The sequence below is a fragment of the Balaenoptera physalus genome, assembly GCF_965194825.1.
Source record: "Balaenoptera physalus genome assembly, chromosome: 16".
NCBI lineage: Eukaryota > Metazoa > Chordata > Mammalia > Artiodactyla > Balaenopteridae > Balaenoptera > Balaenoptera physalus.
Window position 1 is genome coordinate 45,520,774 of NC_138898.1, and position 27,142 is coordinate 45,547,915.

The 27,142-nt window shown below is 52.4% G+C and overlaps 3 protein-coding genes and 1 long non-coding RNA gene across 5 annotated transcripts in view; 3 read left to right on the top strand and 1 right to left on the bottom strand.

Moving 5' to 3' along the window:
- Positions 1-572: 572 nt before the first annotated feature.
- VSX1 (visual system homeobox 1) lies at positions 573-6,362 on the top strand (the record flags this gene model as incomplete). The annotated part of the gene is made up of 5 exons (XM_082428647.1): positions 573-996; positions 3,256-3,334; positions 3,743-3,866; positions 4,684-4,864; positions 6,057-6,362. The coding sequence occupies 5 exons, from the start codon at positions 573-575 to the stop codon at positions 6,344-6,346; spliced, it is 1,098 nt and encodes a 365-aa protein (XP_082284773.1). The 3' UTR covers positions 6,347-6,362.
- A 1,571-nt stretch (positions 6,363-7,933) lies between these two features.
- LOC309644711 (uncharacterized protein) lies at positions 7,934-18,688 on the bottom strand. The gene is made up of 5 exons (XM_082428653.1): positions 18,298-18,688; positions 16,978-17,111; positions 14,116-16,591; positions 13,145-13,782; positions 7,934-8,001 (listed from the first exon to the last, which is right to left on the bottom strand). The coding sequence occupies exons 2-3, from the start codon at positions 17,033-17,035 to the stop codon at positions 16,092-16,094; spliced, it is 558 nt and encodes a 185-aa protein (XP_082284779.1). The 5' UTR covers positions 17,036-17,111; positions 18,298-18,688; the 3' UTR covers positions 7,934-8,001; positions 13,145-13,782; positions 14,116-16,091.
- Positions 18,689-18,696: 8 nt separating this feature from the next.
- The window catches only part of ACSS1 (acyl-CoA synthetase short chain family member 1), a 41,811-nt gene continuing 33,365 nt past the window's right edge, over positions 18,697-27,142 (top strand). Inside the window, exons 1-2 of one of the 2 annotated variants that reach the window (XM_082428597.1) lie at positions 18,697-19,037; positions 26,581-26,677. In XM_082428597.1, the coding sequence (XP_082284723.1) occupies positions 18,746-19,037; positions 26,581-26,677 (389 nt within the window). In that variant the 5' untranslated portion in view covers positions 18,697-18,745. The remainder of the gene's footprint in view (positions 19,038-26,580; positions 26,678-27,142) is intronic. The other variant, XM_082428596.1, reaches the window with a different exon arrangement.
- Positions 19,045-23,216, top strand: LOC309644720. Its single transcript, XR_014254575.1, has 2 exons — positions 19,045-20,742; positions 22,278-23,216. It is a non-coding gene; the product is annotated as an uncharacterized lncRNA (long non-coding RNA).

Consider the following 27,142-nt stretch of genomic DNA (forward strand, 5'->3'; position numbering starts at 1 on the left):
TTTCCACTCCTTTCCCCTTGGGGATTTTCGGGGAAGACCTTGCCTCCGGCGGTGGCGTTGGAAGGCTGGAGGGGGTCATATTGGTGGTAGTGTTGAGAGAGTGGCTGGGAATGGGGCCTCGGTCTTAATGGGCGACTGGATGCGGGGAGGGAGGCTTCAGGGAGGCTGCGAGCGGGGCCTCCGCCGGAGTATCGCGAAGGGGAGAGAAGAGAATCGGGATCTGGAACCTGCGGCTTTCAGAGTAGAGGTTTAGGGAGGGGATGACTCTATTTTAGGAATAGAGTTGTCTGCTGCCTATTTTCCTCCCACCGAGAACGGGAGCGGGGGTGGGCAGGGGGACAACTGGAAAGGAGAGGAGAGAGGGAGCTGATTGAGGGGACCGCAGCTGGGAGGGCGGCGACCGAAGGGAGGGAGACTGGTGGCGTCCCCATCTCGCGGGGTCCAAGGCGTGACGCATCCGCGCCCCGCTGATTGGAGCCCTCCTGGCGCCCGACTGTATAAATCGTCCTCAGAGCTGCGCCCCCTCCGCAAAGGTGACCGAGAGAGGGTCCAGCCTCGCCGCCTGAGAAGCCATGACCGGCCGGGACGCGCTTTCCGACGGGCGTGCCAGGAGCAGGGCACTGGTGCCCGGAGGCCCGCCCACCGGCTCGCGCCCCCGGGGCTTTGCCATCACCGACCTGCTGGGCCTGGAGGCTGAGCTGCCCGCGCCTGCTGGCCCCGGGCCGGGATCCGGCTGCGAAGGCCCCGCGGCCGCGCCCTGCGCGGGTCCAGGGCTCTGGGGCTCCTGCCTGGCGCGCGGGGCCCTCCCGCTGGGGCTCGGCCTCCTCTGCGGCTTCGGCGCCCAGCCCCCTGCGGCCGCCCGGGCGCCCTGCCTGCTCCTCGCAGACGTGCCCTTCCTGCCGCCCGAGGGGCCTGAGCCCAGCGCCCCGCAAGTCCCCGGCCGCCCGCCAACCCCGGCCGCCCGCCAGAAGCGCAGCGAGAGCGTCTCGACGTCCGGTAAGGAGGCCAGTCGGTGCCGCTCCTGTCCCTTCCCTCGGCTCGGGTGCGCCGGGTGACACTCCGGGGCCCCGCCAAGCCCAACGCAGCCCCCCAGATCTAGGGAAGTCGGGACCCCAGAGCGTGGCCTCGCCGGGGAACGCATTCTCGCAGCCGCGCCCTCTGTCCCTGGCCTCTCCTCCGGGTCTGGTCGCCGCTGCCCCGCGGACACCACCACCACCCGATCCGGACCCGCCCTGGGGTCTCAGCGACCCGGCCGCGGTCTCCGGCGGCCTTTCCCCCGCGCCCGCGCGAGGCTCGGCCTCTGGGAACGGCGGAGGGCGGGAGGCCTGGGCCTGCCTCGTTTGTCAGTGGCACAGAACGCGGTGCCCGCCAGAGCTGGAGGGTTCGCTGAATTGATTGACGAATTGTCCGGCTCTTGGAGAGCGCGGGGCGGAGGCCTGGAACTGTCCTCCTCCCTGTGCTGAAAAGCGAGTCTGGGTTCCGCGCTTCTCCCCTCCTTCCAGCACGTGAGAAGCAAGCTCGCCCGTCTTATGGTAGCTGTGCCCAGCTCCTCAGAGAAGTCGGGGTGGATTGTGGGGAACAGAAGGGAGCAATGGAAATCTACAAAGACAGGGCCGAGCAATCGAGAGGTTTGGGGTGTGGGGGAAGAGAACGGAGAATTACACGAGAAGAGGTGGACGGACGGAGAGAAGCTATGTAGCGGACCGCAGAGCTGAGCATCCAGGCAGCGAGGCAGAAAGAGTGCAGTGGTCTCCACTGCTGATTAAAGGAAGCAGGCGGGGGACTTCCCTGGCGGCCCAGTGGTTAAGACTCCGCGCTTCCACTGAAGGGGGTACGGTGGTCCGGGAACAACTAAGATCCTGCATGCCCCAAAGCGTGGAAAAAAAAAAAAAAAAGTAAGCAGGCAGAATCAGCAGGCAGGCCAACGTCCACCCAGCTCTAAAAGGACTTTGTTTCATGAGTGTCTAGGTAAGATCAAATGAACCCCACTATTAGTTGTTTCACTAAAAATGCAGGAACCACCTTCATAGGATGGGCTCTTTCCGTGTGAGGACCATAAAACTAAAGGCAAAATGCAACTGCATCCTAGTCTGTGAGGGCGTTTTCTCAAGACCAAGACCAACACTGTCCAGTAGAAACATCATGTGACTGCGAGTAACGAAAGTTTCTCAAAGCCACGTTAAAAAGGAAAAATAAATAGTTGAAACAAATTTAAATACTCTATCTTATTTAATCCATTACATACAAAACATTGTCATTTTACATGTACTCAATATAAAAATTATTAATATTTTACTTTTGGGGGTATTAAGTCTTCAAAATCCGCTGACTATTTCACATTTACAGCTGGTCTCAATTCAGATTGGCCACATTTCACGTCTCAATAACCTTATATATCTATTGGTATACCAGATTGGACAGCGTGGATAGCATAATATTATAATCCAATTTTTCTGGTGAAGTAATTGATGTAGGAGTAAAACTGACATTATTTTACTATTTTTGCATTTCTTAATTCACTTTTTAGTGTTTTGAAGCAAATATGCTTTTTAACAATGAACCTGACAATAGTTTGGTCTTCTAACCTTCCTTTCAACCTAGATCTTCTGATATAATGGATTTCAAAAGATAAAGCATAGTGGAGTGGGTTCTTAAAATTATTTCACCTGCATCTATGAATCATCTGGGCACACTTGCCAAGAAGGAATTTCCCAGACCCCACTTCCAGAGGTTTGGAATCGGTACAGCAGGGCAGGGGGCCGGCTCTGATGAGGGTCTGATGTCACAAACCTCCGTCCTCCCTTTAAGAAATGTTGGTGTTTTGGTTAAGATGAGGAAGGTGAGACAGAGGCAGAAGGAAGTGGATGAATTTGGCAGCTGAAGGGACAGGAAATGCAATTAGTGTTCAAGTAGCTTTGGCTTCACACAGTCTGGGGTTTGAATCCCAGCCTCACTGTTGACTACCTGTGTGATCTTGGGCAAGTTACTTAATCTCTCTGTGCCTTGGTTTCCTCCTCTGTAAAAAGAGAATAATAATAGCAGCTGCCTTGGAGTTCTTTTAATTTATGGAGAATAATGGTGATAATGCATGAGCAGTGCTAAGCTCAGCACCTGGAGCATGGTGTGAAAAATGCAAGCTTGTAAATATTCACATTCCCAACAGGTTCATAGAGTCAATCCTCAAAGTAAAATCCAGAAAACAAAGTGAAAAATATGCTCACCTTTAAAGTCCTCCCTCTCTCCTTGTGCTAACAGATGAGGACAGCCCATCTGAAGACAGGAGTGACCTGAAGGCATCCCCCGCCCCCGGCAAGAGGAAGAAGCGGAGGCATAGGTACCTGCCCTCACCCCTCTCCTTGGGACACAGTGCCTGAGAACCAGCTGGCCCTGCGTTAGGGCAGCAGCGGGAAGGGCTCAGTAGCCATTTGGGAATGTAATTCTGCAGTACCCAGGGGGCTGCAGGTCAGACTTTGTAGCATTTTAAAGACACAATTTTGTGGGCCTTTAAAATGGGTCTTCTTAGAATGAGTTGATGGAATTCATTGAGGAGAAAAAAAGACCTAAAGAACTTTGTTTGGTTTGAACTAAATTGTGGACTTTCCAGAGGCTAATCATTCAGAGGTGGGGCATCCAGTTTTCATGAAGTGGACAAAGAGGGGCCAGGCATGGGGTCCTCTGAGGCTGGAAGCCTTGCAGCCTCCTGTGGACACGTGCCCATGTGTGTGTTCGGGCCTCCCTCCAGGACCGTCTTCACCGCCCACCAGCTGGAAGAGCTGGAGAAGGCCTTCAGCGAGGCCCACTATCCTGATGTGTATGCCCGGGAAATGCTGGCCGTGAAGACCGAACTCCCCGAAGACCGAATACAGGTGCAGGTCCCACCACCCAGAGACACCACAGAGAACACGCTGTCCTTACACGCAATGAGTCAGCCCACAGCCACCTCTAAACAGCCCAGCACTTCCCCCTCCGCACCCAAACCGGAGGTCACTTAGATGCCAGAGCCTTCCTTTGTGTCCATTTAGAGAGAATGACCCCTGTAACCTTCAAGCCTTTTTTCCTTTTATTAAATCATTCTTAAAAATTGCACAGTGTGTGCTGCATCTAGAAACTATGTCAAGATATCAATGAAAAAATAACTATCACTCCATTGCAAACCCTCAAAGAAACCAGTGTAAATAGCCTGACGAGGCCTTTCTGCACACCGCCCCCATGCCATATGCACATCTGGCCCTGGAACACGCACTCACAGGCACACAGGATTGGTCTTTGTCTTTACAGAAAGCCGTCCTGTGTGTGCCTCAGCCTCTGTGCTGACAGCACATCCTTGCCAGGTCAGAAGGCATGCCACTCACTCTTTTTAAGCAGCTTAACAATATTCGACACTATTATTAAGATAAAGCAATCCAACAACCGAGGTTAGAAGAGACCATTGCCCTGGGGAACCGCTCCCATCAGTGTAAAATCGACTTCTTTACACACTGTGGGATACTCTGATTTTGTTTTGTCATCCCTGACTCCGTGGAAACCTCAGTGGAAACTGGTCCGGATCACCCAGCACGACCAGTCCTGCGAGCCACGAGAAAGGCCTGGGTCCCAGGTGCCCCCGAGAGGGTGCACCTGTGCCCCTCTGCGCTGGGGTCTCCTCCCGTAAGCCCTTCTGCTTCCCCTCCCGCCTCAATCCAGGTCTGGTTTCAAAACCGGCGGGCCAAGTGGCGGAAGCGGGAGAAGCGCTGGGACGGCAGCAGCGTGATGGCTGAGTACGGGCTCTACGGGGCGATGGTGCGACACTGCATCCCGCTGCCCGACTCAGTCCTCGGCTCCGCGGAGGGCGGCCTGCTGGGCTCCTGTGTGCCCTGGCTCCTGGGTAAGGAAGAGGGTCCTGTGGCCGCGCCCTGCCAGAGATGTCGGGGGTCCCCATGCCCAGTGGCCATTGCCAAGCCAAGCAATGTAAATTTACTCAGATTCAGGCCCAGAATATCACATCCAATTTTTAATTAATTACAAGGCTTGGACTTTGATCAGTTGCCTTATTTTTCATTGGAACTATGTAGGCAGTGTGTAGACAGGTCCAATCAGGCCCTGGTTTTATGAGTGGAATGACACACTTTCATTATATGAAATATGTTTCCCAAATGTTGAGAGCTGTTAGAGGTTTTGGAAACCATACAGTTCAGAGCTCATGGTAATAGGAAGCGGGAAGGCTCAGGCAGTGAACCTGCAGACTGTTAACCCCTTGCACCCTGGACTCAGGAGGTCCAGTTCCTGGTCCTGGCTCGGCCATTAATAATCTGCCGCATAGCTGTTCTGTCCCCTAGTTTTTGGTGCTGGAACAGTCTGCACTGGTGAGGTCCAAGCTTTGAGGCTGGGCATTCTGAGGAGCTGGCACCCTTACTGGTCTGTTGGCTGTTACCAGAGACCCTCGGGCTTGGAGGAATGAGTGACAGACAGCACGCTGGGCAAGGTGTGAGATTAGGATTAGGGGGCCGAGGGGGCATTTTAGGCTGGGGAGGAGGAGGGTTTTTGTTCAGCAAACACTTTTTGAACCCCTACCCACCGGACACTATGCCGGGACTGGAGAAACCAATCGTCTTTGCCCTCAAGGGTTGGAGAGCCTGGAGGGAACTTTGGGCAGGTAACCGGGCCCACCTCTCTGAGTTTACACGAGCAGGTGGGGTGGAGCTTACTGAGTCCGCAGGTCTGTGGCCGAACAAGAAACTGGGCCTCGTGCTGCCAGACATCTGACTTTTTGAGAGAAGCTGGAAGTCTGACTTTTGATGTAAATCTGATTTTAAAATGTTGCCAACAAGTTTTAAAATAAAAATTTAAAAATCACCATGTCATCCAAACAAGGCACTTTTGCTGGCTGTGTCCAGCTGGCAGACACCAGTCTACAACCCCTGATGTTGAGAGTTACCTACGAGACTCTCCTGCAGGCCCCAAGACAGGTACCAATAAGGGAAATTCTAATGGGATTTAGAGAACAGTGACATGGAAGAAATTTACTTAATTGCTGTATTTAGAGATATCTGTTTTTATTTATTTTCCTTTTTTGCAAGGGATGCATAAAAAATCCACAGGGATGATAAGGAAAGCAGAAAGTGAAGAAAAGCTGGCAGGACTCTGGGGCTCTGACCATCTCAAGGAAGGTTCTAGCCCACATCAGGCAGGACCCCAGAGGGGCTTGGAGGAAGGCAGCCCTGAGAGCGGCTTGGAAGACGTGGCCATTGATCTCTCCAGCACCACACGTCAGGAGACCAAGAGAGCGCAGCAGGGGTCTGGTGCCCAAGGATGTTCAGACTCTGAGGGGCTAGAGGGGCTCCAGCCAGGGAAGGAGGGGGCCTTATGAAGCTGCAGGTCCCCCCTCCCCCACCAAAGGCTGGAAATGTGCACATTCCTCACCAGCTTTTTTCAAAAGACAAAAGTTGTCGAAGACAAATACTCTCAGTTGGATTTTCTTCTTCCGGTGTCAGGATGAAATGCAATGCCACTTGCTTTAAGAAGACAAATGGTGACTTATGGAAAATTCCATTTCATTCTAGAATGGAAACCATTTCTTAAAGGCACATGAATCAGTTAATTTGGTGTAAAACTTTTATTCTCTTCTGTAGAACTTGAGGAGGGAGGATTTTAAGTCCAAAACCCATTTTCACTGCCAGACATCCCAAGATTTGGTTCAATATACTGTGTAGACTCACAGGTTAAGTCTGCTGTCCTTACTCTGAATCCAAAAATACAAAATTATTTAACCTACAGAGAATCATATATCTTCATAAATACTGAAGACTTCATGCAGACCTCATATGAATGAAACATAACATCTTTACCTTGAACTTGGCTTTGGACATTTTCATTTTCTTGTTAGGCAATGATTCTATGTCCTCCTGAGTGTCATTTGATCGGGTCTGTGGAACTCTTCCACCAAGAAAGCCCTCTCTCCCTTCCCTTCTGAAACAGCACAGGACCATATCTGAACAACTGTTGAATATCTATAAACAGTGTTTTAAGTTCAGACCAGGCTTCTCGGTTTTTTAAAATTTATGTTTGAGAGCACTTTAGTGACTTGATTTCGTGAATGTTTCCTTGCCTGTATTTCCTTTCCTTTATTTATTATTTAAAAATAAACATTTTGTGGTGTGCTCGTGTCTCACACACCCCCTCTGTCCGCACATGCACCTCCTGCTGCCCTGCTGAGGGTGCCTCCATTAGCCCGGAAACATTATACCCCAAGCACTTCACGCTCGGGCTACAGCACTTACCCTGTGTCGCTCTGTAAACTCCTATGGGGCAGCGTCGGTGTCTAACTCTCTTTTCTGAGTTCAGAGTCCAGAGCTTGCACCTTGTTGATGGGGAGGCTGAGGGGGAAACACGGCTCTTCTTGAAGAAGAAGGCGTGGGAAGGAGGGTGAGGCCCCTCTAAGCAGGTGGCTTCCTCTGGGAATGGGCACCGCTGCCCTTCGGGCTGGGCCTAGCTCTCCCGTCTCTCCGGATGAGAAAACACAGTTTCCTTCCTTTGGTCTGTTTCTCTCATCCTGTGATTGTCCCAGGCTATTGTGAAAATTAAATGTCACCTATCCTTACTGCAGCAACAGCAGCTAACAATGAGCCCCACCTTCTCTCATTCATTCTGGCACCAAGATCTCAGCTGAAGCCTGGGGCTGACGGCGGGAGGGCACGTGCTGGGAAGAATCTGGAAGTCACTTTCTCTCTCTCCCGCTGGACCCGCAGAGCAGGCCCTGAGCGATGTGGCCACACCTGTTCTGGACCCTCTGCTGCCTCAGGCCGGTTCTCAGATTCTTGCCTCCATCTCTCTTCCTAGTTTATCCAGGGTTGAGTTTTGGGGAGGGAGCTAGTAACCTGTGCAACTTACACACAGCACACTCATAAAATAAAATATTATGCAGCCACTAAAAATGATAACAATGAGGCATACTTACGTGGAAAGATGTTCATGAAATGTTGCCGAGTGGGGGCTTCCCTGGTGGTGCAGTGGTTAAGAATCCGCCTGCCAATGCAGGAGACACGAATTCGAGCCCTGGTCCGGGAACATCCCACATGCCACGGAGCAACTAAGCCCATGCGCCACAACTACTCAGCCCACGAGCCACAACTACTGAAGCCTGCGCGCCTAGAGCCCGTGCTCCGCAACAAGAGAAGCCACTGCAATGAGAAGCCCGCGCACCGCAGTGAAGAGTAGCCCCTGCTCACCGCATCTAGAGAAAACCTCTGCGCAGCAATGAACACGCAACACAGCCAAAAATAAATTTTAAAAATTAAAAAAAAATTAAACGTAATTATAAAAAAAAGTTGCTGATTAAAACTCTTAAAGGAACCCAAAAAAGGATACAAGTAGAAAAAAATACGTAAAGCAGAATAAAAATGAAATAAAGAAACTTAACTGCCATAGAACCATACAAATAGTGGACAAATTTCTAGGCAAAATTATCTAAAAAAGGAGAAAACAGGAAGAGGCAAAAGAGAAAGGGACTAGAATCAGTAATATAGACCATTTTAAATGTCTAAGAACACTAATGTCTCAGTTTTTTCAATCATAAAATGGGGATCATAATACAACACCCTTGTTTTCGTGGAGATTAAATGGAAGGATGTGAGTAAAGTGCTTACCTCGGTTTCCAGCATGGTAGAGAAAGAGCAAAATAAATACTATTGTTACACTATTACTGGCATTCCCGTTAGTATCAAGACCCCAATGAGAACACTTGTCATCATCATTATTTAACAACATGGGATCCACTAAGTAAATCATGGGATAATAACCGGTTGGAACACTGTGCAAACAGCGTTTAAGAAGAGCCCCAGGGGCACAGCATAACTCCACCTGGGGGCCGCCGGGCGCAGGAGAGGGACGTGCCCAATGCGGACAACCGTGCGCTGTCCGGTGAACTTAAATCTGGGCTGGGCCTTCCAGCAGCTGGGGGACCCAGGTAGGGTCTGTCCTTCTGCCTCCTTCGCCTGCCCTGTTTGTCCAGGTCGGGGTGCTGGGCGCTCGACATGCTTCCTCATCCCCCATTGGTCAGAACTGCTGTCACTCTCAGGCCTAAACCAATCGTGAGTCAAGGGGGCAGAATTCCTTGTTGAGCTTAGACCAAAAATTCACCTGCGGTCCTGAAGCTCCTCTTGCCCTGAAAGTAAGTATAACTGGGCTCCTTCCAGCAAAGAAGAAAAAGGAGTGGCCGCTGACCAGCCAAGGGACAGGCTGGCCACAGGCAGGATGTGAAATAGTATATGCGACACTAAAAAAGAAGAAAAGAAAGCAGATGAAATTCCTTTGAAACGTTCAGAGCATTTATCTTTGGATCATGGGTAAATGGATACTTTTGGTCTTTTTTTCATATTTTCTAAGTTTTTCAAAGTTAGTATGTAAAAATATAATAAAATAGTGATTATTAATATTAATAATATTATTAAAATAGAAATTCCTCTTTCTCAATTTAGGGCTAAGCACACACAGGGCAAAATCTCATTTAAAAATACAATGAAAACGTTTAATGATAGAGTCCGTATTTTGCCTGCGTCTCCTGTCAGGTCAACACAAGTGCCAACTTGACAGGAAACACACAGTCCCCTTCAGCCCTTACTCAAATCATGCAGCAAATTGGAATCTGACTACTGACAGCAGGACTGAATTGTTTCCAGCTTTCAAAATTGCTGTCCAGCTGAAATGTGGCTATAAAAGCCTAAAAGGAGATTTTTAAAAAATTATAATTTTAGCAAGGCCAATTTGGACAAATTCCTACTATGAACCAGTGTCACCCCCACTGCACTTTGGTGACAGGAGAAGCACATCAGTGCCTGAGAAACATGCGTGACTCCAGGAGATATTTTCAGAAATGACAGAAGAACAAGATATAGCAATCAGTGTCGTTTTCTGAAGTTTACCAGTATAAATACAATAAACTAAAACTATCATTCTCTGTGGTCTACAAATCATGTCCATATTGTCTTTTTTTATTCTCACAGCAGGTGAGAAACTGAGCTGCAGAGAAATTAAGTGAACTTGCTAAGCTGATTCTCAAGTTTATAAGGCTCAGGGCCAGAAGAGCAGACGGAGGGCCTTGAAGCAGACGGAGGCGGTGACTTGCTCTGCTACTTGTGGACACTTGGGTGAAGCTGTATAGTCAGGCCTGAGAGTGCTGGCTGGGGAAGCAGACAGACCCAAAAGCAGGAAGCATACGCGTGTGCGGATATAGAGGTGGCAAGGCCGGCCACGAAGGAAAGGGCTCACTTTTTTGATACGTTATTGGGACAATTGTTTATCCAAATGGGGAAAAATGAAATGAACATCAGTTTCACACCTCACAGGAAAATATGTCCCGGCGGATTAGACGACTGTGAAAGGCAGAACTATAAAGCTTTTAATTTTTTTTTAAAATTTAATTAATTAATTAATTTATTTTTGGCTGTGTTGGGTCTTCGTTTCTGTGCGAGGGCTTTCTCTAGTTGCGGCAAGCGGGGGCCACTCTTCATCGCGGTGCGCGGGCCTCTCACTATCGTGGCCTCTCTTGTTGCGGAGCACAGGCTCCAGACGTGCAGGCTCAGTAGTTGTGGCTCACGGGCCCAGCTGCCCTGCGGCATGTGGGATCTTCCCAGACCAGGGCTAGAACCTGTGTCCCCTGCATTGGCAGGCAGATTCTCAACCACTGCATCACCAGGGAAGCCCTATAAAGCTTTTAGATGTTTGGGTCTAGAAGATGCTTCAGTTGCCCCAAGGCTATGGTTCAAAGCAACCATTTTATTTTGCTGACAGTTTTGTGGGTCTTTCTTCAGCGAGGCTTACCAAGCCTCAGCCCCTCTTTCCATCCATCTATCATCTCACCTCTCTGTCCACACATTATATTTTCCTGAACCATTTGAGATTAAGATGCATACACCATCAGACCCCTTATCTCTGTTTTTCCAGCTTGATTGAGATATAATTGATTGATATACCATTGTGTAAGTTTGAGGTGTACAATGTGATGATTTGACACACGTGTAACGGCAGCCAAAGAACCCCGGGCCATTGATCTGATATTGCTCTTGGGATTCTTAGAACCTCACTTTGGAAGCTGAGTAGAGATTGCAAAGGTTTCAGAATCCTGGGAATGGGACCAAGATTTTGTCCTGGGTATAGCTCTAGGGAGACCTGCTCTCAGAGAATTACTGTGAAACTCTCTGTTTTCCAGTGTTAACTTCTGCTCATCCAGGTCCCGTTCACAGGATTTTATCAGGGACCCCACAGGCTGCTCCATACCCTGTTTTGGTGCATGACCACCTTCAGCTACACCCTCTAATATTGCCAAAGTTTGCTCCTCTGGGGAGTTTCTCACACAGCTGTGTTCTGCCCAAAATAAGCGTGCCATGTCCCTGTCACCACTGATGGTCCCTGTTAGTGGACGCCCCACGTGCAGGGCTCCCTGATGATGCAAAAGGCTCAACAACCTTAGGACAGAAAGCACTGATCTCCCAAGTGTATTGTATTCTTTCCCAAATCTATTACCCGACTGGTGAGAGCAGAACCACACCCATGACATCCGGGCCCAAGGAAAGGTGCACAAAGCTGTTCTTACAGAAGCATCCTCCAAGTTAAGGCTTCCACACAAGGTATCTATCAAGGGACTTCCCTGGTAGCACAGTGGTTAAGAATCTGCCTGCCAGTGCAAGGGGCACAGATTCGAGCCCTGGTCCGGGAACATCCCACATGCCACGGAGCAACTAAGGCCATGTGCCACACTACTGAAGCCCGTGCGCCTAGAGCCCATGCTCTGGAACAAGAGAAGCCACCGCAATAAGGAGCCCGCACACCACAATGAAGAGTAGCCCCCGCTTGTAGCAACTAGAGAAAGCCTGCGTGCAGCAACAAAGACCCAACGCAGCCAAAAAAAAAAAAAAAAAAAAGGTATCTATCAAAAGGGAACAGTAGGGACCCATGGTTTCGTTCTGACTTCTTTGGATCCTCCCCACGTCTTAAAAATTCATCCAAGGCTGGCTGCCTTTTCGCCCTTTCCATCAAAATAAACGGATAAATAAATAAATCATCACCAATAACATGCTGGCGCCACCTGTTGGCAGGCATGTGGCTGTGCTCTGGCCTGACTTGCGGGTCAGACATCTAAAAGCACAGCTTGAACACGTTTGTGTAGAGGAATTTGTTTTTCTACCCATCCTTCCAACCCACCCACTGAGCCACCGGCTGTGGTCGTCTCCCCTTTGAAATGTCTTCAGTCATGTAACTGTCTCGTTAGCCACCTTTTCTGTGGTTAAACTGCCCAGTTTACGATACTTTGTTATAGGAGCCCACACGGACTCAGACACAAAGGCCTCATCTTTTCTCAATTTATCATCATTTAAAATAAATAATTCCCGTTATTCCCTATGCCCAGTCCACCACCTTAATCTCTCTGCCGTGTACACTAGATCTCTCCTCTCCTTCCCCAGAGTGTCTGCCCCTCAAGTTCAGGGCTGTTCTGGGCGCAACTAGCCTTCGTTGATCAATTCACTAGAGAGACAAAGACTGTTTTGAGGGCCTCATTGTTCAGGAGATGCTCCTGAACTTCCCTTGATGGAGACGTGGCTTCGAGGCCCGCGCTGTGTTCTTCCTGTCCACTGGTCCTGAGGCAACTTTAAAGTTAAAGGCAGAATTCATCGCCAGGTGGCAGTGTTGGCCAGCTTTAAAGTTTGTCAAAATGGGCACTGGGTACGAGAAATTTGATTGTTTTGTTTTCTATCCCTCATCTTCCCATTCAATCGATCCACAATCAATCAATCAATCCAGATTCATTGGGCCCCTGCTCAATCCACACACACCCTCCTGGATTCTCAGCTGGTGCCTTCAGGGTTGGGCTCTGTTTAATTTCTTTGGGACCCCCAGGGGCCGGCCCCAGAGGAAGCGGTGTCCACCCCAGGCGGTCAGCACATGTTTGCTGGCTGACCCTTCCCTGTCGTGGCCTTTGTCTCAAGGTCGTGCTCATATCATAAACCCTCACATTTGGATTGATTGAACTGAGAGGCTGGGGAGCCCCAGAGACATTCCTAAGGCCCCGGGTAGGGACGGTGACGTGTTTTCAGCTGCCTCTGCTGTCTCGGGCAGAAAAAGAGACCGATCTCTAAGACCAGCCCAGAAGCTGCTCCCTGGTTTCACTCCGTACCTCTCATCCTCCTCTGGTCCTGAGGAGCCCAGCATCCAGGGTGATCACTGCCAAACGAGCGTCTGAGCAGGGATTTCCACTGACCTTAGACCACGAAGGGGACAAGGCAGCCACCGCTGAGCATCGGGACCTCGGGTTCAGAGTGAGGGGATTGCACAGGCCTCTGCCGGACGATGGACCTGCAGGATGAACCACGAGGACAAGTGGCCACGGGGGCTTTCTGGCGTGTGTGGGAAACCCACGGGCTGTTCAGGATGAGGTCTTGGTGTGGGAGCTGGCTCTTCTGAGCAGTGTTGCCCTTGGCCGTCCTGCCCCCTTGCCCTTGGCATCCTCCCCCTCTACCTGCCCGCTGCTCGCGGTTCGGTCTCAAAGGAAACTCCGAGACTCAGCTGAGAGCCCCTTCCCTAGCTGCCCAGCCCCTCAATGTTTAATTTTATGCATGTCAAAATACAAACGTTCCCAGCCAGAACTGCTGCCATTCTCAGAAGCTGTTGGACCAAAATCTGTTTATCCCTGGTTGCACTTGAGTCCAGGATACAGTTCGTTCTAGGGGGACCGGCTTCAACAGGAGACCGCAGGAAGTGAGCTGGCGTTCGGGCGTAAGGGGAGGGAGGCATGGTGACTTCACTGCTGGAGCCCTGAAGTGGGAGGAGAAACAGTAGCTGCCGACCGACCGAGGGGAACAGCAGCCCTCTGGCTGGGAGGGGGCAGTCTACTAGTTGGGAGCCAAAGAAAGACAAGGGAAGGGGCGGGGAGGGGAGGGCGTGAGATTTAAGCTCATCAGCCCTTAAATACGCCTGTGCAGCCCCCATGCCTTAGAAGCTATGATTTTACGGAAACAGGAAAAGCCGGATACTCTGTCCGGCATATCCTCATTGGGATGAACACAGCACCTGGTGTTTGAGAGCCGAAGGATTCAGGGTCTGGCTCACACCCATTCATCTCGCACATGACAACACCGAGGCACTTACTGCACGGTGGGCTGAGGGCAGCACGAGGGCCTGGTGCGCTTGTCCTGGCTCCCTGACAGCGCCCTCTGCCCACCCGGCTTCCTCGAGGTGGACGGAGGAGGAAGCCAGGGCTTGATCCACGGGTGACGGTGGCCACGGCTCACAGTTCCCAGAGCTCAGCCCTCAGAGGGACCTCCTATGTCTGGTGATCACCTCTGGCCTGCTGCCACAGCAAGTGTCCATGCAGAGAAGCAGGAGGGGCCGTGGCTGTGAGGTCCCTGTGGACCTGGGCAGCGAGAGAACCGGTTCCTGGAGGTACCAACGACACATCACAGGAGATGCCGCTGTCTTCTCTGACGGTGCTCTTGACCACTGTGGGCTGTGAGAGTGTCTCCTGGGGGCCACGGAGAACTCAAAAGCCAAAGTCCTTCCTGTGGTTTGTGGATAGATGACACCCCAGCCTTTCCTGCTCACAGAGGGCTAGAGGGAGTTAAGGGGTTCCAGGATCTGGTGTTGACGGCATTTAAGGAGCTTGTTGCAAGAGCTCCCTGAGAACAGACCCACCCCGAGGTCTGCTGGCTCCACATGGCCCCATCCTCAGCAGATGGGGGTCCCCAGGTCTGGGAGGACACCGTTGCCAGCCCTGTGCCACCTGGAGCCTGTTCTGGTTTTCACCTGTGCTGTCTCCCACTCGTTGGTGGTGAACCCTCCTGCCCTGGGGCTGCTGTGTGCACGCTCCCTCCCGGGGATCCGGTGTGCAGTGTTACAGGGCACTGCATGGGGGTCCTGGAGACCCCACTGCTGAAGCCATGGATACGAGTGTGCCCACACATCTTCGCTGACACTGGGGTCATGGGGACATCGGGAAATGCAGACCTGGGGGCAGGGAGCCTGATGGCCTTGTGCAGCCCATCCCAGACCCCCAGCAGCTGCGTCCGCTCCTTCCTCCTACCCACTTCAAGGCTCTTAGTGTGGATTTTCTGTTTTGGTTTTGCTTTGCATTTCAGTCATTTGATTTGGTGCCTGTCTCCCTGCCTCCCCCTTTCCTTGGTCGTGCCCTTGGGCTCAGGGGCTGTGTCCGGTGCATTGCTGTCGAGCTGACAGCCTCCACGCTGGCCCAGGCACAGGGGGTGGGCGGTGGTCCACAGACGCCGTCACTGAAGGGAGGTGGAGGAGGGAGGAGAACAGGGGCCAAGGAGCAGGGGGCTCTGGTGGCTCAGTGCTGGGTCTGCTGAGGGGAACAGGTGGGTCTCCCGGGCCTGTATCTACAAAACTGCTTCTTAGGAGGGTCCAGTGCTGCAGCTCCGAGCAATGTGGGAGGTAGGGCCTAAGACGGCAAACACCCTAAAGCTGGTAAAGCTGTGAGCGCTGGGGGCTGAGGCTCCCCACTTGCCAGCTGTGCAGCCTTGGGTGGGCGTGTCCCCTCTCTGTGTTTGCTTTTTCATGTGTAAAGTGAGGACCAGGGCATCCTTCTCTTAGGATTGTGAGGGTCGCCGTCTCCGAGTTGAACATCAGGCCTGAGACGTAAAGTGAGCCCAGCTCCCCTGAAAACCCTCCCAGGCCTCCCACATCTGTACCTGCCAACTTGCAGCCTTCGGCAGCAGAGGGTCCTGCCCGTGTTAAGGGCAGGGGCTTCTGTGACCCGCACTGCCTGGACGACCGGCTGCTCTCAGAACTGCCGAGGCCCCATGGGAAGCCGTTCTGTGGACGTGGCCAGACGTGCGGTGAGGTGTGGCTCCACCTGCCGTAGTTCCCAGAGAGCTGCTTCCAGGAGGCAGCTGGCGGCCTTGGCCTTAGTGGCCTCATCCTGGGTAAACTGGGCTGCAGGAAGTGCAATTCTGTACCACCTGATTGGCTCAGCAGTGTTTTCTGTACCCACTATCACTTCTCTTTACCCAGCCTGAAGGAAACACCAGCTTTGTACTTCCTTCTTTAGAGTCAATTCCATGTACATTGCCCACTGTTCTTGTAATAGGGATGGGGCGGGTGAGCCGCCTTTATGTGGCGGTTACAGTCAGCTGGCGGGGGTCCTGGCAGCAGAGAGTGCAGTGAGAGGCGGATTGCGTCCATCTGCCCTGGGGGGCCGGGGGACAGGCCGGGGGCTGTGTCCCACGGAGCTCCAGAGCCCTGGCCCCGGCTGCCCACTGGCCAGGTCCAGGCCTTGAAGCAGAATGAACCTCTCCCCCATCCGCACCTCCGTGACCTGATGGCAGCGGTGGTCTCCATTGGTCACAGTCTGAGGGACCTGGCCCCACTTTGGGTGACCTGAGGGCCAGCTGGGTCCTGGGACCTGGCTCCCTCAGTGATGACGGCTGGGCAGGGTCTGGGGACTTGGCCATGAGGGTGCTGCCAGCTGAGATCTCCCTCTTCAGTCGAGCCTGGGCACTGGCAGGAGGAGCCAGACTGGGTGCTGGACGAATGCTCCCGGGTAAGGTAACCACCTGGCGCATGGACCCCCTCCTTTTAGCCTTGGAGGGTGAAAGTCGAGCCTTGGGACCTTGAACAAGTAAAATGAAGGGTAATGATGTTGCTTTGCTTATGGGATTTGTTAAGTGTTAAAAGCTGCAAGGAGGCATGGAGACAGAACTAAATGCCTCCCCTTCCCTTTCTTGTCAAAACAGAGAATAACATTTGTTTTGGTGGAGGTTTTACAGGAACTTTGTCACCTGGCCACGACCTAACCTCAAGAACAAAGGATCTGACACCAAGAAGTCTGCAACAACTAACCACGCCCCTCCCTCACCTTTCCTATAAAAGGGCTTTGCTGAAAGCTTTTGGAGAGTTCAGGGTTTTTAAGGCATGAGCCACCTGTCTCCTTGCATGGCCCTGCAATAAATGTTTCTCTGCTCCAAACTCCGATGTTTCGGTATTGTTTGGCCTTACCGTGCATCAGGCACATGTACTTGTAGTAACATTCTCTCCATGGCGTCTCTTCCTCCATAAGGCTAGAGCTTAACCGTATGGCAGCTGGGTTCCAGGAGAGCAGGGGCTGCAGCTGTGGCCTTGCAGGGCCTGGACTGGGACAGTCAGAGCAGCACTGCTTGCCCACTTGAGGGGGAGCTTCTCACTTACACAAGGGGGTGAAGTTGATGGCCATCTTTGGGGCCCCCGGCCACAGTTATGGTCTTTCCCTCTTTCAGTTTTATTTATTCTATTAAAAAAGGTGATTCAGGCCAAGTGGTGAAGCAGAAATTGAAGTGGGAGTAGGGTTCTGCCCACCATGTGCCTATTTCTTAGGGCTCAGTGCCCTCATTTGTTCCACTCAGGAGTTGAGAGTGGGCGGGACTTGATAGCGTTAGATAATTTTTAAATTAAGTGAAAAATGCAGGTCAAGCACTTGGCACAGAGCAGGGCCCATGTCTAGTGCTAGCTGTTATTGCTGGTTCCCCAGCCTTAAAAAGCAGGCACCACGTGGAAGCACGTGCGCGCGCACACACACACACACACGCGTGCACACACCCGGGGCTGACCGACAGCAGAAGTTCCTCTTACAGCTAATAGAAGGGGATGTTTCCTAAGCCCAAAGAACTCAACCAACCAGTTTTCAAAACTACCCTTTTCCTTCTGTTTACCTTATTTATTATGTATTTAGTTCGTGGGTGCTGTAATATTTAAGAGTCTGGTTGAGACAAGTTTGTGTGGGTTCCCTTCTATCTTTTGTGGCTTGACAACAAGAACACCACCTCCACTACTGGGCTTCCTGGGTGCAGCCCAGGGAGCGAGGTATCACTCCTGTTTCCCCCTCCTCAGGGCTGCATAAGAATAAATAAGCTGGTGTCTGAAACATGCAACCTGGAAGGGGCACCCAGGGAGCTCAGTAGTGGAGGTGGTGTAGGCACAGAGACGTTAAGGAACTTGCCCGAGGTCACAGAGCTAGAAACGTCGGGTTTTGAACCCGGGCCACAGATGCTGGAGCAATGAGCGAAAACCCCACAGGGTTCCAAATCAGCTACGGTTAGTGGAGCGTTTACTTCTCTGCCACATGAAAGCACCGGACCCCAGACCACCGCCCCAGGTCCCCACAGCCTCCTGCGCCGAGGACCCCTGACCAGCCCATAGCCCACAGGGGCTGCTTATGTGTGTGTGCATCTTGGCGGGGGGCGGGGGACGGGTACAGGCCTACCAGGCCGATAGAGGGTTCACTCGCAAGGGCGCCCAAAAGGATGCATACTTTGCCTTCAGCTTCTGAGATGTTGAACTGACCTAACTGGTGGTCCTCGGACCCACCTAAGGGCCTCGCTCCGCCGGTCTCCTGAGGCCGAGCCGGCTCCCTCCCACGCCAGACAGTTCCGGGCGCCCGGGGAGAGCCTGCGTCCGCGGCGCGCGTATCTGCGGGTCCCCGCGCGGCACAGCCGTCGGATCTTGAGGACGCACCAACTGAAACCCCGGCAGCCCGCCCTGGGACCCCTTCCCCAGCTGCTCCCCCTCCCTTCCCGTCCCCGCTCTAGGGTGGGAGGAGAGGCGAGGTGGGACGAGGTGGGGCGGGGGTAGACTCTTCGGACTGGGACCAGCAGGGCCGGGGGTTGGCCGGAGGGCGGGGTCGGGGGGCGGGGCCTGGCCGGGGCGTTGGCCGGAGGGTGGGGCCGGGGCGGGCCGGGGCGCGGGCACGCGAGGGCACGGTTGCCACAGCCGCGCGGGGCTCTGAGGCGCGATGGCGGCGCGCTGCTTGGGCCGCGGTGTCGTACGGCTCCTGGGAGGCCTTCGCGGGGTGGGCGCGCGGGACCTGGCGGCCCCCCGGCTCTGGGGCAGCGCCTCCGTCCCCGCCGCGCCGGCCGGCTCGTACCGGGAGCGGCTCGCGCTGGCCGCCAGCGAGCCGGCCGCCTTCTGGGGGCCGCTGGCGCGGGATGTGCTCGTGTGGGACACCCCCTTCCATACTGTGAGCGACTGCGACTTCCGCAGCGGCAGGATCGGCTGGTTCCTGGGAGGCCAGTTAAACGTGTCCGGTGAGTGGGCCTGGGGGCCGGGGCGCCCCAGCTCACGCGGCTCGAGGGGACCCCGAGCCCAACCGGCGGCGGCCCCACATGCTCCCTCCTCAGAGTTCGGGACTCGCCCCCGGCGAGCTGTGCAGTCACCCCGCCCCCAGCCACTAGCCCCGGGGACTCCCGGCCCGGCCCGACTCCCCAGTCCCGGCTCGGGCGCCCGGCGTCCCCCAAGTTTAACTGGGGCCCGCACCGCCCCGCACGGCGAGCGCAGCGGGCCGCGGTGGAGGCGGCGAGGGGCGCCCGGAGCAGGACTGCCTGCTCTCGCCCCGGCGCCGGAGACAGAACCGAAAAGTTTCTGGCCGATGTCACCGCCGGGTGCCGGCCGGCGACCCGCCTGGGGAGCAGCCCTGCTCATGTAAACAAATCGAGCCGTGGCGGGTGGCGGGGAGGAGGAAGCCCGGCCGGCAGCGGGAGTCAGCCCGCGGGCGGGAAGGAGGCCATGGTGGGGCCTCCCAGTTCTCAGTTTCACCCTCGCCCCCAAGACCCACGGGGCTGGCTTTAGACCTGGTGCGATTGAGATCCCAGAAACCAGCTCCACCGCCAGTCAGTCCTCTGGTCTCTGCTGAGATTGGATCCACTACTGTTTTGTCAAGATTTGGGATGGGGGTGGGGTGGGGAAGGGTGCACTGCACCCACGCCCTGCCCAGCAAGCGGAGAAGGCCCAGGAAGTGAGGGGGGGCCCAGGCAGGCTAGGCCTGGCGTATGGGCAGCCAGGTGGGGCGGTCAGAGTGGCTGCCTGTCAAGGAGGAAGGGGGTAACTGGGGATATGTGGGGTCTAGGGGGTGTTTAAGGAAAGGATCTGTAGGTCTTGGTGGCCAAGGCCTGAACTGGGCGGTGGGGTCTGAATCTCCCAGGCGCCACCATTTACTGGCCCATTTTTTCTGTTCCTCTGAACTGCAGTCTCCTCCTGTGTAGACCGGAGGCAGTAATGCCCACCTGAGGGGCTGGTTGTGAGGCCAAGGCACATAGAGTGATGGAACGGGCCCAGCACTTATTGCTGATCAATAAGTAGTAGTGATTTCAACCTGTGAAATTCAGAAATAGTCATAGAATTATAGGTGGTATCTTGCAGTTATTTTTCAAACAAAGAAACTTAAGGGAACTTCGGACCAGATTTTTTTTCATATGGTATATTGCTTTGCTGGTTTAATAAAAATGACTCAGTAGAGAAGTGTTTTCTCTAAACTTGAGTCAGCAACAAGTGTCCTTGAACTATTGGGAAAAAACCAAACCCTTAAGTTTGCAGGGTTGGCGGAATGCGCCCTGGATGGGGGAGAGCCGAGTGCAGAGGGACGGGGGTGGAGTGGGGTGGCGGGGGGTGGGTAACGACAGACATAATGGGACAGGCAGCAAGGGCCTCCTGAGCCTCATTTGGTCAGGGTCAAGGTCAGGGTCAGGGTGCAGCAGCAAGCAACTCTTCTGCCCCCTTTTCTTCACTTATTTCTCCTTTATGGTTACCTTAGCCAGAAACTGAACTTCAGAAAACTGCCTTGTAGAAAAACAGCTTTTCAGCCGCATTCTCACCTCAAATGTGTATGCAACCCACTCATCTGTCAGGAATATCTCTGCTGTTTGCCAGTGTCTGCAAATCACAGAGGTGATGGTATGAAAAAGGACCAGACCAAGCCGTGACTGCCCTGGGAGCCACTAGAAAGTTGTGGGCTGGGTGAGGCGTTTTGGCATGATCTGTCTGTGTGATGATCGTGTGATGATGGCTTGTTCCAAAGGAGCATCGCTTGAAACTCCCTTTACCCCTTCAGGAAGGTCTGTACGTACAGTTCTCAAAGTGTGGTCCCTGGACCAGGAGCATCAGCACGACCTGCAAACTTTTTAGAAATACAAGTTCTCAGGTCCCATCCTAGGTGGCCAGAACCAGAAACCCAGGGGTGGGTCCTCCAGGTGCTCCTGATACACACTTGGGGTTGAGAACCACTGACCTATGTCCAACCTGCTAAAGTGGGCAGAATTGGGATGAGTGTTCTGGAGACGACTCTGTTAAACAAACAAAAAGAGTCTGTGGGTGGTTCTGTACAGTTGAGTCGTTCCAGGTGTGTCTTTGGAGTCACACCTGGGTTTGAGTCCTTGTTTTCCCCGACTGTTCTTTTTTTTTTTTAAGTCTTGCCAAGTGCTTTATTTTTTTTTAGTTAATTTTTTAATTGGAGTATAGTTGATTTATAATGTTGTGTTAGCTTCTGCTGTACAGCGAAGTGAGTCAGTTATACATATACATATATCCACTCTTTTTAAGATTCTATTCCCATATAGGTCATTACAGAGTGTTGAGTAGAGTTCCCTGCACTATACAGTAGGTTCTTATTAGTTATCTATTTTATATATAGTAGTGTGTATAAGTCAATCCCAATCTCCCAATTTATCCCTCCCTCTCTCCCCTAACTGTTCTTTCATGCGTCTCCTCTTCTGTAACATGAGAATAGTGCGTAACTGAATTCTGTTCCAGTTCCTATCGTTGCCATTTTATTAGTCTCACGGATTCCATGGGTCAGGACTTTGGACAGGGCCGGCAGTGGCTTGCCTCTGCTCCCCGTCATCTACGTGACTCTAGTCATCTATGTGCTGCTCACTCCCAAGTCTGGGGCCTGAACTGCAGGCTGGGCTCAGCTGGAGCCGTGGCCCAAAGCACCTACAAGGGGCTTCTCACAGGGTGGTGACTAGGCCCAGGGTCGTTGGCGGCCAGAGGTCCCAGAGACCAAGGCAGAGGCTGCTAGGCTTCTGACCAGCGGCAGGTGACCTGGGGACACCTGGGGCTGCTGTTACCATTGAATGAGAAAACACTTCTAAAGCACTCTGCACTGTCTTTAGAACATTCCTTGCACCCAGTCACTGGCTTTTGTTATTTATTAATGAATCCTGGGAGGAGGCTGTGACCTTGAACCTGGTGTTCATCTGTGCTGCTGAGCCTGCTGTGCTTCCTCTGAACGGGACGATGGGGGTTTCCACCTGATCAGCCTGTTCCAGGAAGCAGGCTGGGGAGGGCACACAGGTGGCTGGGGAGGGCACACAGGTGGCCGACGTGGCTCTGAAAGCCCGTCTTGGATCCTGGGAGAGCCAGGCTGTTGTAGGAGTGGGTAGGTTGTGGTGTCAGAGGCCCTGGGTTGGGGAAGTAAAGCCAGCACCCCCTGCAGTGCCACGTTCTGAAAAGGATTCTTTCCAGCTTTTGAAGCTTGGCTCTTTCCCTTGTAGGGCTCAACAGACATCTTTGCTCCTTGGGTATAAACTCCGAGATGTCAGGAAGTTGTAAGTGCGGAACTGGAGGGTAGTGACGCATTGCTTTCAAAACACAAAACTAAACTCTCCTTTGAGTCTGAGCTTAAAAAACGTGTGTTTATTCTTACTTTCAAGCTCGGGTATAGAGACACTGTTGTTAACTAAGCATTGAACACAGATTCCTTGGACGCTTTTGGGAACATTCCTTGCAGCGGTGGAAACCATTTTCCTGTAGCTCTCTCCTCTTCATGACGTGCCTCGAATAATTCAGATGGCAGACACACTGAGATGGCAAGAGCCTGCCTCCTGGGTTGCATTTCCTTCCAGCGACTGAAGTAGCTCTCTCAGGTCCTTCAAGGAACTCTAAGTGGACACATGACCTCAGGTTTCAGAAGGAGCGTCCCTCAGAAAAGTCTGAATCCTCCCCAGTTTTTAGAGACGCGACTTACTTTAAATAGCAGATGCTTCTGGAAAGTTGGCAAATACAATTTTTGTGACTGATGTAATACCTCAAATTATACCAAGGAGGTTTTCTATTTAAAGAAAACCTATTGTGAATTCTTTTGTGAATATTAACTCCCTTATCTCTTTGGATTAAAATTGAATTTCTGTAAAGTGGGGAGGGGCAGGGATGCATTTAAACAACCAGCAAGAGTTCGTTGAATGAAAATGCCTGCCTTTGTGTGTACATGTTTATGATGGAAATGATGACCCTCTCGTCACCTTTTCTTAAAAACAAACCCAAACCCACCACACACATCAGCTTACCTGCTTGCAGAGCTGTGCCAGGCCCGGGTGCAGACCTGCCCTTAGGTGAATGAGATGATGCTTCATCTCACATCATCCTTGTGACACCAACATGAAATGTCTGGTGGCCCCACTTGTACAGATGTGGAAATAAAGGCTCCAACTCATGTTTGGTGGTGAATGGTGCAGAAAATGCCCCAGTGCCTCGGAGCCTGCATTCTAATGAGACGGACCACAGATCAGTAAAGGAGCACATCCACACTGGGGAACGTTCTCAAGGTTTTTACAGCTGCTAAGGGGAGACTTAGGAAGAGTGTTCCACCATCCCCTGCCCCCCTCCCGTGTTGAAGGAATCTTAGGGATGTGGTCTCTGCTGGCAGGGACATTCTGACCCAGATGGGGGAGGGTTTAGCAGAGCTGGGAAGATGAGTGAGCGCTGAATGGTGTGGGGGGAGGGAGAGATCATTGTGTGCTGGGAAATTTGGAAAAGGCTTGAAATAAGAGGTCGGGTTTGAGCCAATCCTTAAATTGCACTGTCTTCTTGCCCAACTCTTCTTGGAAATACTTGGAAAGGAAATTTCCTTGTCCCACTGCCCAGTTCTTTGGGTGGAGACTTTTTAAAAAATGGCGGATGTAAGAGTTTCCTTCCCTTCCTCCTTCCTCTTTTGTTTTTCTCTCTGCTGTTGAGGCAATAGCGGGAGCCATGCATACGTGTTAAGAGCCAACATACACATGGCGTTGTAGAGCCACGTCGCCCCAGACCCTGCACTGTGCTTTTCTCTGGGCGCTGTGTCATCTGAGTGTTGTCCACGACAGTTGTGAACTGTGTTTCCCTTGGGGACACAGCCACACCATCTGACCCCATGGCAGGAAAACTCCAGTGGCATCTAATTACTACCGTGACTCCTAGAGTCCGGAACCATTACCACCACCACGGATTAGAAGAGTGAGATTTAGCGATGCTATTTACAGATAAACAAGTGAGTCTGCAGTTAGCAGTTAGCGAGTGGTTGGACAGCGACCTGGCTCTAGAGCATGATTTTAACCATGACCCCAGGCTGCCATCCAGTGGGGGCGTGGCCAGATGTCTTACAGAGCTCGCAAGGGTCTTTAAGTACTCCTGTCCCCATTGGAAAAAGAAAGCCCCCCCGGAATCGGGAATATACATACCAGGTAGACGTGAGTGCACGTGTGCGTACGTCCGCCAGTGTGAGCGTGGTCCTGGACCACAGCATCATGTCAGATCTTGGTAGAAGTGAAATGCTTAGGCCCACCCCGGCCTGCTCAGTCAGAGACTTAGAGTGGGGCCTCGCTACATGCTCATAAGTCCTCTGGGGATCCTGGGGAATTTAGAAGCCCTAATTTAGACCAAAAAGAAAACTTCTTGAGGGACTAAGCCATGAAGATGAGAAGAGGTCTGTTCCCTCCCCTGGGCATGGGGCCAACCTGGTGTCACTTGGACCACACATTGCCCTCCAGCTCAGAGACTTGGGAGGTCCATCCATCATCCAGAGCTTAGGTGCTTCCTCTGCTCTGAGGCCTGGGTCAGGCTGCAGGTGTCCAAACAGGAACAGGGCATCCAGCCCCTGCCCACAGAGGGGCAGCAAGTTGGATACATCGCAGGAAGAGTTAAGAGTTTGGGAGGCATGAGGTCCAAGGGAAGAGAAGTGCTCCATAATAGAGTGAGGACGTGTAGGCTGGGACCTATGGGAGGGTGGGCACCAGATGAAGGGCAGGAGTGGTGAGGGTGGGATGGTGTACCCCAGGCAGGGTGAAACTGTGCAAAGGCCCCGAGGCAGGAAGGCCCTCAGCAGACTTGGCACGGCCAGTGAGGGGAGGGGACGGGACCCACCCCTGCTGAGAGTGGTCACCACCTCAGCTGCCAGGCGAGCGTATGGCCTCATCTGCTGCTTGTTCAAGAGAAGCCAGAAGTCTGTGGATTTAGTGTGAAAACTCTTGATTTCTAAACTTTGGACCAGACTGACACACACATTGATGTTGGGTTTATTGTGTAAATGCAGGTTTTGCCACCAAGCCCCTTCTCAGTTTGTCTTCTTGCTTTCCTCTCTTCTATTTTTTTGGCATTTTTTCTCTTCTATTTTTCTAGTAATTCAAAGAACTTTCCTGTGTAAGTAGCAATTTTTCCCATGACATCTATCTTTATTTATTAAATTTTTTGAGGTATAATTTATATACTTGTTAGGAGCCAGAAAGCTGAAATGAAATTTTTTAATTTATAAGAGTAAATGACAGATAAAATAACCTGAGAGGGAAAAATGTGATACATACACACACACACACACACACACACACACACACACACACACAGAGACACACACACAAGCTAAAGTTTGTAAATGTTTTCATGTGAGTTCACCCTGTTGAGGATTATGGGAATCACGTAGTTTGTTATGGGGAGGGCCTCCCATAACTTTTGTCAGAATGGTTTTCCATCAGGAAATATTTGTAGTAACTCGCAGCAGGGTGATTATCAGGTGGTAGTTGACCTTGTATTCCTGTGGTAGCACCTCAGCATTGCCTTCCATCTGATTCTGACCCAGCCCTGTGAGTTAGATGCAGCAGTGGGTGCATCTCCCATTTATGTAGGAGGAGATTGATTTGGAGAAGACAGTAACTGCCCCAAAAAGAAAAAAAAAAGAAAAATTTATGTACCTGGACATGAGGGTGACCCTGAAGACCAGGTGGGCAGTGGCTGCTGCCCCCACAGCTGTTTGTGGTATTTATTCCTCTGCTGATGGGGAAGTGCGTAATGAAAACAGGCCACGAGGGCCGGCTGGAAGGGGCTCTGACACAAACCGGCCAGAGCCAAGCTCACCTTGAAGTCTAGCCAGTGGTAGTGAATAAGAGGTTAGCAATGAACATGATCCTACTAATCTTCAGGTTGATGGTAAACTAGCACAACTGAAATGTTTTTGCGGGCAGTCATGTGACCTGAGCTTGGGTAATGGAGGGAGGGGGAGCAGAGCCTCCCGGAAAACTAGCAAGGCATTTTGCCATCATTGCATCACTTCTTGGGGCAGGGTGCTAGCTGGACACCTGAGAAGGGATGTGGGCCCTTGTCCTGGATCGCACCTCCACCACACGAGAGCCCACCCCACGCACGCGCACTGATTTGGGGCGCCCTGTTTGCATCGAGTCTTCTTTCCCACAGCCCAGCCTGCGGTGCTCAGCCCTGGCCGTGCACGTTAGAACCGTCAGGGAGCCTTGAAAACCACGGGGCCAGTCGGGTCAGGGTCCCCTGGGTGGGGGCCGGGATTGGGACTCCTGGTGTGAAGCACCTGCTTCAGAGCATTCCCAGGGGTCACCTGTACCTGCGAGGTCATCTTTGTGTAGTGACCACCTCGTTTCTGCGGGCTCTGTCACCCTTCTCCTTGCAAGGAAGTAGAAACCCGCCTCTGACGAGGGAAGGGTCCACCCCAGTGAGAGCAGCGCAAACCACTGCAAACCTGACTCTCCCCTTTCCGACTCCAGTGGCACCAAGTGTAATGTCCATGAACCTGTTTTTGTGCAGTCAACTGCTTGGATCAGCACGTTCGGAAGTCCCCGGAGAGCGTCGCTTTGATCTGGGAGCGGGATGAGCCTGGAACTGAAGTGAGGATCACCTACAGGTACCATGTGTCCCCTGAGGGAGGGCGCCTCTGTCGCGCTGGACGTCAGCATCGAACGCTGCTGCTGGGCTGTTGACAGGAGGAGCCCCGGCCTCCTTGCCTACCTGGGCAATACTTGTTGTCTTTAGATTCCCCTGGGAGGAACTGGGTCCTCAGAAACAAATATGACAAACGTTCAAGGTACAGGGCAGGCTCTTGGTGCAGTCCCGTGTGCCTGTGACCTGTTCTGGGCGGGGGGGTTATATGAGTATCAGGGGCCATGTTTCCACTTGGGAAATGTTCTCTGGTCTCAGGAAAAGTAGACATGAGCATGGACTGAATAAAGTACACGCTGGAGTAACTAAAAGCAGCCCCTCTTAGTGTGCTTATGACTGTGGCACAACAAATAAAATTGAGTCTTTAAAAAGGGGCTAAAATAAAACAAACAAAAAGGGGCTACACCTGATATTTGTATCTGTGACTCCT

What these genes read in the sequence shown, in the direction of transcription:
- LOC309644711 (XM_082428653.1), bottom strand. Translation starts at nt 17,035, where the DNA reads ATGGAGGAAGAGACGCCATGGAGAGAATGTTACTACAAGTACATGTGC. An exon ending in GTACATGTGCCTGATGCACG is followed by an intron (nt 16,592 to 16,977) that starts GTAAGGCCAAAC and finishes TACTTGTTCAAG; the next exon opens with GTCCCAAGGCTCGACTTTCA.